Source organism: Gracilinanus agilis, chromosome 4 (genome assembly GCF_016433145.1).
Source record: "Gracilinanus agilis isolate LMUSP501 chromosome 4, AgileGrace, whole genome shotgun sequence".
NCBI lineage: Eukaryota > Metazoa > Chordata > Mammalia > Didelphimorphia > Didelphidae > Gracilinanus > Gracilinanus agilis.
This window is the reverse complement of record NC_058133.1, coordinates 316,108,459-316,119,359: the sequence shown is the minus strand read 5'-3', so window position 1 is coordinate 316,119,359 and position 10,901 is coordinate 316,108,459. Positions and strand designations below refer to the sequence as shown.

General features: G+C 38.4%; 1 protein-coding gene across 1 annotated transcript in view; it reads left to right on the top strand.

Annotated features, from left to right (window-relative positions):
- Positions 1-10,901, top strand: part of IMPG1 (interphotoreceptor matrix proteoglycan 1) — a 171,604-nt gene that overhangs the window by 134,636 nt on the left and 26,067 nt on the right. Inside the window, exon 14 of the mRNA XM_044675366.1 lies at positions 1,903-1,993. Coding sequence (XP_044531301.1) covers positions 1,903-1,993 — 91 coding nt within the window. The remainder of the gene's footprint in view (positions 1-1,902; positions 1,994-10,901) is intronic.

Below are 10,901 nucleotides of genomic sequence, written 5' to 3'. Positions count from 1 at the left end.
GGAGGGAAAGAAGAAAGGAAGGAGGGAAGAAGGAAGGAAGGAAAGAAGGAAGGAAGAAGGGAGGGAGGGTGGGAAGGAGGGAGGGAGGGAGAAAGGGAAAGAAATCGTCACCAAGTAGGCAGCCTTCTAACAATGAACCTAACCGAGCTTGCCTGGGCTATTCTTTGGAAGAAAAAGCCCACACAATTGATTATTACATTCATACCTTTCCAGTATGGTAGGACCTGGCATAGCCTTGGGAACCCCTAGTCACCTACATAGTAAAATGAGGCACTGGAAAAGGACTTTAGTAAGAGTTAAGTGAAAAATATTTCTAAATGGCAATGAATCATTCCCAATCAGTCTTACAAATGAACAAAAGTCCCTAATTAGCTACAAATTAGTCTAGTGCTGAGACTTTAGCATCCTCTCTAGTTTACTGTTGACTAACAATATCAGAGGAAAGGGGGCTGTAGTAGATCAGCTGGAGAGATGCCTTGGACTAAAGCCAGAATGTTGGCTCTTTGTGGAAACACTAGCTGGAAGTAAATGTGAAGGAGGCACCCTGGGAGATACAGAAAAGTATAGTATACATGTCCTCTAAAACATTACCATCTATTTGGCAAGAAAGAAAATAGATATATTTTAAACATAACCCTTCGGAGAGGTTGATAACTATTCAGAAAATAAGTGTTGAAGCAATCTAAAGGAGGGAGAAATCAGACAAGGCTTCATGGAGGTGGTGGCATCTGAAATAAGTTTTCAAGAAAATGAAGCATTTCAACAGATGGAAATGCAAGGGTGAAGGAAGTACATTCTAGGTATTGGGGTGGCAAGAGCAAAAGTACAAAGACTTGAAGGAACAGAATAAAAATGGATAATAGAAAATGATTCAGCTTGCTGGGACTTAGAATACATGAAGGTGAATAGCATGAGATAAGATTGCATGTGTAGGATGAAGTCAGCTTGTGGAGGACCTTGAATATAGCTAGTAATATAGAGTTCTCAGAAGATGGTTAGGTTTTGATTTATGGGAATAAATGGAATAAACATAGAAGGAAAAGCCCCCCAGATAATAGAGATAAAAATGGAAACAAAACAAAATACACCAGTGGAAGGAACAGATGGTAGATAATTAGACCAGGATAATATCTTTGGGAGAATGGAGTAGTAATGGCAAATTTGGACTTGTGAATGAATAAAAAGGCATTTATTAAACACTTACTATATACCAGAGTACTGCTTGTGGAGAACTGAGCTTGATGACAGGTATTAGAAAAGAAGGATGTCAGAAGGTGAACTGCAGTGTTCCATTATCTAGAGGCAAAGGGGGAGTACCAAGCAATCCAAAAAGCTTATATAGGTACTGCATAGGGCATTGCTTATAATCAAGAGAACTCCCACAGACCTAAGTCCCTTCAGGTAAAGCTCACCCTTTATAAAAGAAAAACTTGGGCCTGGTAATCTGTAATCCTACCTACCAGGGAGGCTGGGGCTTGTGCTCAGCAACTCTGAGCTCCAGTAGACATCTACCATTCAAATTCAGAATTCATTCAGAATTTCAGATTAATTCAGATTTAATTAAAAATTTAATTATTAATATGATAACTCTCAGGGAGTGGGGGAACCACCACATTGCATAAGTTGGGCTGAACCAGCCTATGTCAGAAAAGGATCAAGTCACACTCCTATGCCAGTCAGAAGCAGGATTGGATCCCTGTAGCTTTCTGGCTAGTTCCACAGTTGTCAATAATATCCTAATCATCGTTTTCATAAGCATAAGTAAAAATCAGACAAACAGAAAACCAGCAAAGAACATGAGAAATAAAATGAAAAATCAGTCAGGTAGAGGCACACCTTACTTTATTGGGCTTTGCTTTCTTGCACTTCACAGATATTGCATTTTTTTTAAACAAATTGAAGGTTTGTGGCCACCCTGCACCTAGGAAGCCTATTGATGCCATTTTCCCAATAGCACGTGCTCACATCGTGGCTCATTTTGGCAATCCTCACAGTATTTCAGACTTTTTTATTATTATCTGTTGTGGTGACGTGTGATCAGTAATCCTTGATGTCACTATTGTAATTGTTTGAGGGTACCATGAACCAAGCCCATCTGAGTCAGAAAACTGAGTAAATGTTAAGTATGTTCTAACTGCTCCACTGACCCACCATTCCCCATCCCTCTCCCACTTCTTTGGTTTCCCTATTCCCTGAGACACAACAATATGGACATTGAGCCCTACAATGGCATCAATGTGGCAAACTTTATTTTGTCTTATTTTAAGAACTTGCCAGTCACCCCAGCCTTCAGCGATTACCGTCCTGATTAGTCAGCAGCCATGACCCTCCAGCAACAAAAAGATTATGGCTTGCTGAAGGCTTGGATGGTGGCCATTTAGCATTTTTTAACAAAATACATTTAAAGGAACATGTGTACATTGTTTTTTAGACATAATACTATTGTACGCTTAATAAACTGGAGTGGAGTGTAAACATAACTTTTATCTGTACTAGGAAACCAAAAAATTCATGTGACTCACTTTATTGCAATATTCCCTTTATTGCAGTGTTCTGGAACTGAACCCACAATATCTCTGAGATATGCCTGTATTAACTGGAAATGAAAGTGGGATAAATAGCATGAATTTCCTCTATCGCATATTCCCCACTTCATTGTAAACCCTGGAGAACAGGGATTGTCATTTATTTTTCATTTTTGTGTCTCTAACATTCAAATCTACCTCTGACACTCACTGTACAAATAAACTGAGCAAGTCACTGAGCCTCCCTGGGCTTCAGCAAACTTCCCAGAACTGATCGCTAAGACTAAGGTCTACCATTTACAATTGAAAAGGAAGCTCCCACACTAAGAGTTTCCTACTTGATCAAAATCACAGATTCTTCACGTACTCATATCTCCAGCATTTAGCATGATGTCATAAATTGTTGGGCCTTCCAGACTTGTAATTTCATTGGTCTTTTGTTAACCTCAGTTTCCTCATCTGTAAAGTTGGAATAATAATAGCACCTGCTGCCCAGGGTTGTTAGGAGGAACAAATAAAATATTTGTAAAATGTTTGCTATGTTCCTATTACATAGTAAATACTATATAATTGTTAGTTATCAGTACTAAGCACCATTTCTGACACTTTTTAAGCACTAAATAAATGTTGGGTATTGTTATTATGAATCACCTTCTTCATGAATTCTTCCCTGGCCCCTGCAACTGCTAACACAGTCCCCCCTCACCAAGTTACTTTGTATGGTTTTTTTTAAAACATTTTGAATAGACCTATATATGTGCTTGTTGTTTTTCCAGATAGAATATAAGCTCCTTGAGGGCAGGAACTATTTTGTTTTTTGTAATTATATCCCCAGTATCTGATGCAATGCTTAGTACGTGAATTGAATTTAGTTGATTTTAAGTTGTATCCTACTCTTTGTGACCCCATTTGGGGTTTTCTTGGCAAAGATACTGAAATGGTTTGCCATTTTCTTCTCCAGCTCATTTTATAGATGAAGAAACTGAGGTGGATAGGATTAAGTGACTTGCTCAAAGTCATACATAGCTAATAAGTTTTTTGAGGCCAGATTTAAACTCGAGGAGTCTCCCTGACTTCAGAACCAGCATTCTATCCACTGCACCACCTCATTGCCCACCTGCCTGGTACATAGTAAGTGCTTACTAATTAACTGTTAATTGATAGGGGGAAAGTGGGACAAAGATGAGGAAACTGAGACCAAGTCACTTTCCTCTAGTAGCACAGGGAAATATCTCAAAGCTGGGATCTGTATCCAGATTTTTTGAGTCAGAGGCCAGAGCTCTTTCTTGCTACATCATGTTTTCCATCCTCATCACCATCCACATCAGTATCACTAACATTTCTAGAGCTCTTATTATGTGCCAGGTACTATCCTATCCAGTTGCTTTATAATTATTACCTCCTTTGATCTTCACAATAAACCTGGGAGCTAAGAATTATTATCATCCTCATTTTAGAGAGGAGCAACCAGAGGTGGACAGAGGCTGTCCCAGGACTAGTAAGCGTTTGGATTTGGATTTGAATTCGGGTGTTACTGACTCCGATTCTATCCACTGAGCCACTGAGCTACCTACCATCCTATGACGCTTCTTTAAAACAGAGACCCTCTTCTCTGCCTCTACCTCATGGATTATTATCTGCTTAAAGGCTTCGACTGCCACCCACTATGTAACTCCATCAAATCCTTTTGGGAAGTAGGAAGAACAAAAATAATATGTAAACTGTTACCCTAGGAGCCACCTACACTGTGTTTTGTGCTGCTGTTGTTGTGGTCCTTTCAGATGCCACCATGGATGCCTGGGGGACAATAGCACAGAGGGGAAAGCAGGAAGAAGGAAGCCTGGGTTCTAGTCCTCTCTGTCAGTCACATCATCTGGAAAGTGGCCTTTTTGAGGGGTCTTTAAGAATAAAAGATATTTAAATCCAGGAGAGCATCTAGTTCAACTCACTGACTTTGTACATGAAGAAATAAGTGGTGACTTGCCCAGAGTCACCCAGTTAGTAAGTGTACTTCAATTCCAGAGTTCTGTTTATGGGAATCATTCATATCAATGATGGGAATCATAACCATTATATCTCTTAATAAACAATTTATCAAGCCAAATCATACAGATAGTAAGTGTGAAGATGAGGATTTGAACGGAGGTCCTCTGATTACAAATGTGGCACCTTTTTTTATTGTACCACAAGGTCTCTTGACTCTAAACATTTCCATTTGTCCTAGTTTCTTTTGGCCAATCATTTTTGATGTAATAATAACAATCAATATGATTCTGTTGGTCTTGTTTATTTGACCTCTATAGAAGTCACTGCTTTCTAGTTCTGCTGGCCACTACACGCTGGGGTTCATGCATTACTCATGCCCCAGCTGGTCCAAATTAACAGCTTCTTGGCAGACTTTCTCCCTTCATTTACTATTCTATGTATTTTCACTTTTTTTAACATCACTGGCAGAATAATTTTTCAGCACTCTTCTTAATTCCCATGTTACCTCTCTATTAAGAAAATTATATTGGCTTATTCTTCACCTCCAAACTGCATGGACTGTTGCAGTGAACTATACAGAGTCCATCCAGGTTCCTTTTAAAATCATTCATTGTTTTTATTGTCTGTGAGTCTCTGTAGTTTTTTTTGTTTTGGATTAGATTTTACCTGTCCTTCCAATATTGCCTCTTTGGGGCAGATTCTGGGTCACACAGTTGGGGCAATTCCTCACGATGTTTCCCAAGTGAGTGCCTAGCACAAAGTAGGACTTCATTGATGGATGAATTGAGAGCCAGGATTGCAGCCATTTCTCCTATCCCAGGACTGCCCATTTTTCCCCAAGCCTTAAGAACAAAGACTGTTTCATCTTTTCAATTTGCATCCCCAACACTTAGGATAGTGCTTGCACACAGTAAGTGTTCCCTCAACATTTTTTTTATTCATTCTCTCCTTCATCCGCATAAATTTATGCAAAACCAAGTAACTGCAATCTGCAAATGAAGGTATATCCCAATCATAAACATTTATTTAGTGCCTAGTATTGTGCCAGGCATTGTTCTAAAAACTGGGATTACAAAAAGAGGTAAAAGACATTCCCTGACCTCAAGGAGCCTACAAGCTAATAAGAGAGAAAACATTCCAGTGATACATACAAGGCAAGTTATATCCAGGATAAATGGCAAACAATAAAGAGAGGAAAGGCATTGGAATTAAGAGGGGTAGGAGAAGGCTTTCTGTAGAAGGAGAGTCAGAGGCTGAGGAGGCCAGTAGTCAGAATGGAAGATGGACAGTTTCAGCCATGGAGGACACCCAAGAAAATACCTAACACCCAGAGATAGAGTGTTTTATTTATGGAAAAACCAGGAAGTGTTCGATATCAGGAGATCAAAGAATATGCGTAAGGGTTGAAATAGGTATATTGGAAAAGGGTAGATTAACTGAACTAAATAAATGGATTCTCTGGGGATTGAAGTAATAAATAAACTCTGGGTAGACAGGATGGGTAGAGATGACAGTTAACTCCAGGGAATCTGTTGGGATACACTGTAGGTCCTTGAAATATCATTTAGGGTATCTGGATAAGGAACTTACAAGGAGAGAGTATTATAAATTAGATTTAATAAATACTGGGACAGGAATGGAAAGGTCTAAAGATCTTAGGGTCTCCACCCTAAAGTCCAGGAGGGGAGAAACCTACTCTAACAGCTGGATGCTGGTTAGCTGATCCAGCTGTTTTGGATGGGGTATCTCACATAAAAGTCCAAGAGAGATGCTCTTCTAAGCTGGTTCTCAAGAATCTTGATGGTCAGCAAAGTAATCCAAATCAGGAAAGGGAGTGAGGCTGTATCAATGTCCACCACTAATCCAAAAAAAAAAAAAAACTTCCACTCAATCTTACTCCTTTACTAAGTCACTTGATTGAAGATGGTAAATAATATCCACACCAAGGGAAACACAGCTCTCTTCCTTCAGGGATTTCAGTGAGTCAGAATAACTCCCACCATGTAGGGATCAGTGAGAGAGGGAGAGAGAGAGAGAGAATAACTGACAGTCTCCAAAGTTCTGGAATCTGCCTTCCTGTCACTTATCTTACTTCCTGCTCTCTAATCCTATCTAATGCTCATAACAGGGTTTAAGGTGTAAAAATATTAGAAAGGTGGCTAGGTGATGAAGGCCTTTTCTGAAGGCCAAACAAAACATTTCTATTTTTTCCTGGAGGCATTAGGAAGCCATTCGAGTTTGTGGCATACAGGGTGACCTCTCCTTTCTGGGAAAGAAAGAAAAGGGACCACCGAAGCCTATCTATTGTCGAGATCAATAGGCTCTTTAAAAATAGAAGTTAAAGATTTAAAAATAAGAAGGAAATGTATCTGAAAAGCCAGAAAGGAATCCTGATCTGTGTCCAAAACTTAGAAAGTAGAACATGATGCCTATGAAGAAAGGGAGGTAAAATAATAAGAGCTAACATTTATATAGTGCTAGGCATGGTTAAGGACTTCAGACAGTTATTATCTCATCTGATCCTTACAACCACCCTGAGAAATAGGTAATAGTACTATTCCCATTTTACACTTGAGGAAACTGAGGTAACAGAGGTTCTTTGCCCAGAGCCATGTAGCTAGGATGGGTCAAAGGTCCTATTGGAACTCTAGTAGTCTTGACTCCAGGCCTTGCACTCTCTCTGCTGAACCACCTGACTGCCTCATAAAGACACATCACAGAAACACTTGGAGCTAAGGAATGAATAAATGTTCTTCCCAAATTGGTGGGAACTAGACCTTTTCAGAAAGAAAAAATTTCTTTTCCTCCGATGAATGATGTAGATCAACCTTAGTAGAAAAGTTCTTGACCCGCATGATTCTTAGTCACATAAATTCAGTGATCCTGATATCATGCATTCTTTTCTTAAAACCCTCACCATTTGTGTTAATAACAATTATAAGCCAGAAGAACAATGAGGGCTAGACAACCAGGGTTAAGTGACTTGCCAAGAGTCACCCAACCAGGGGGGGTCTAAAGTCATATTTGAACCCAAGTCCTCCCTACTCCAGGCTGGAAGTTCTATACATTGTGCTACCTCATTGCCCCATCATTAATTCTTTTTTTTTATTTTTATTTTTTTTAATTTTAAACCCTTAACTTCTGTGTATTGACTTATAGGTGGAAGAGTGGTAAGGGTAGGCAATGAGGGTCAAGTGACTTGCCCAGGGTCACACAGCTGGGAAGTGTCTGAGGCTGGACCTCCCGTCTCTAGGCTTGGCTCTCAATCCACTGAGCTACCCAGCTGCCCCCCATCATTAATTCTTAAACATGAAATATTTACTTAATGATAAGTCAAAAGCAAGAATGATCATTCTGTTATAGTTATCCAATTATAAAGCAAATGAAAGTAAAATCAATATTCCACCATCCTTATCTAAACTTAGGTCATGGTCTCCTACCAATACACACAGTGTCTGAGGGGGAAGTGTTATAGGTAAATAATAACACGAGGGGTTTAGTAGAGGGAGAAGGGGATGAAGGAGGAATGAAGGGTTAAAGTGGGTTAACTTCCTGACCCACAATAACACACTGGGAAATCTCACCCACCCCCACAAACACAAGACTTGGTCAATGAGTGGCAGCAGTTGAGACCAACTGTCATCCAGACCAACTCTGCCAAGGATTCCTATTAAACTATAGTGGGCCCTCTGGGTTGTGGAGAAGGAACAAAAGGAAGTTATAAAACACAGTTTTAATAATGAGTTTAAGGGTAAGAGATGTAGGGAGAGGTCACACTAAACTATGTATCTAAGGACAGACTCCAGGGACTGGAAAGATGGGTCAGATCTACTCTGTACTAACATAGGTTGACAGGTCCAGCTTGGCAGATCAGGAGGAATTTGGATGTCTCACTACTGGGTCCACTTCTGTTCCAGAGATGTTCACAGCCACCAGGAATAACAGCAAGTAAATCCACAAAAGGGGTAAAGTCAAGGAGCTGAACTGGTTTGATATGTCCACCAATCAAACCAGATTCACTGCTCAACTTGATCTTTCCCAGGGTAGATGGTTTTACAGGAGACAGTTATTTTTCTGGGCTCTTCACCTTCAGCAGCTAAAGAAAACATCTAACTGCCAACAGTTGCATCCAGAGAGTCTCTCAGAAAAAAAAAGTCTTTTTTCCATGCTTGGAACCTTCTCTGTCAGCCATCCAGCTCACTTATGCCTCTTACTAAACTTTCCTAATTCTCTTATAACAGAAGTCTAGAAGGAGCATTGTTGACCTAGGAATCAGAAAGCTTGGCTTAAGTCACAGCTCTACTAAAAATATAAATTTTAAATCTTTTTTTGCTTGGTCACTATGGCATTTCCAAACATTGATTAACTGAATTTTGTTCTTTAAATAGGATAACATTTTTAAATTTAGTGCCATGCACCAGGCCTTGGTCAAGAAGACCTAAATTCAAATCCAGGCTCAGATGGTTACTAACTGTGTGACCCTGGACAAGTCACTTCATCCTCTGGTTTCATTTCACAATCAATAAAATAAGAGATGTAGATAAATAATCTCTGAGGCTCCTTCTAGCTCTAAAATTCTATGGTTTATCATTTTCATCATTATTATTGGATGATTCAATTTTAAAAGTAGAAGTAACTCAATCTTCTAATGGGAAGGAGCACTTAATTCTAAACCCCCATTTGTAGCCACGGTGCAGTTTAATGAAGAGAAACACACAATCAGATGCACACTGAGACACAGATGCATAAAAACAGTCACATGCCTTCTTTGTGCAATTATACATGAGACCTTATCAGTCTGGATGATGGATGAAAGGAGACCCAAAATAAGCCACAAAGCAAAATCCTCCAGATTAATTAAGAGCCAACTATATTACTGTTTCTAGATAAGAATTAAAAACTTGCCTATAAACATTTAAATATATGTACATATATAACAATGCAGAGCCAGAAATAGCAAGAGCTACTGTGTCATATGTCAACGTTTGAGTGGCGAGGGGCTAGAGATTTCTATTTATCTGCTATGGGAGATCTGTAACAGAATTTTAAGGGAATGTTTGTATAGATATTTATAAAACAGAATTCCGAAGAGTCAGTTTTGATTTCTGTATTCTAGTTTTTTCAAACATAAAAATGAAAAATTGGGTTTTTTACTATTGAGGAAATAAATACTCACATTATTAACTAAATGAAAGTTAGGTATAAAAAATGTTGATTTGAATTTTTTTTTCATTTGGTCACCATAACATTTCTAAACCTTGATAAATTCTATTTCATTCTTTACATAAGATGATTTTTTAAAATCATAATACAATGGAAAGAACACCAGGCCTGGAGTGAAAAAAACTTGAGTTCTCAGGCACTTACTAGCTGTGTGACTCTGGGCAAGTCACTTAACCTTTGTTTCCCTCAGTTTCCTCATGTGTACAGTGGAAATAATAATCTATCTCCTAAGGTTGTTGGGAGGACCAAATGAAATAGTAATTGTAAAACATTTAGCACGCGCCTGGCATATAGTAAGCACTGTACCTATGTTAGCAATTATGTTGATGTTGATAATGATGATGATAACGATGGTGATAAAAATCTCCCTTTTCCACACTTTTTCACAAGTGGACCCCCATATCTGGAATGTACTCTCTCCTTTTGTCTCTCAGAATTTCTCCCTTCTAATATAAGCCTTCCTGAGTCCCTCCTCCAAGCTTCTGGTACTCTCCCCCAAAATTACCTTTATCTATTTTGTATATAGCTTATATATACTTCATATACATGAATATATATATACACTTCTAAGCACACATACATGGGTAGATAACAATTATATGACACATATGTATACATACATGCATAAAAACTTACATATATATCTTCCCTGATTGAATAGAAATATCATAGGGAAAGGAGTTTTTCAGCTTATTCTTTGTGTCTCTTGGTGCTTATTAAATACCTATTAATTGATTAATTAATCTATTTAACTTTAAGACATTGGGCTGATTTGTATAATAGATAATTAAAATGTCCTGCTGTTATCCTTAATGTAAAAATAAAATTACTCAGTTTTCTTAAGAATAATTAATTATTTTAAAAGTAAAATTGGCCAAATAGAAAAGAAGATAGAAAAGCTCACTCGTGAAAAGCATGCCTTAAAAATTAGAATTGGGCACGTGGAAGCTAATGATTCCATGAGACATCAAGAAATAATCAAAATTAAAAGAATGATCAAAAGAAAAAAAATGACAAAATTTGGAAGGGCTATAAGAAAAAATTAGACATTAATGTGCTATTGGGGGGGTTGTGAACTGATTCAATCATTCTGGAGAATAAAATTTGGACCTATTCTCACAGGGCTATAACAGTACACAACTTTTGACCCAACAATACCATTAGTAG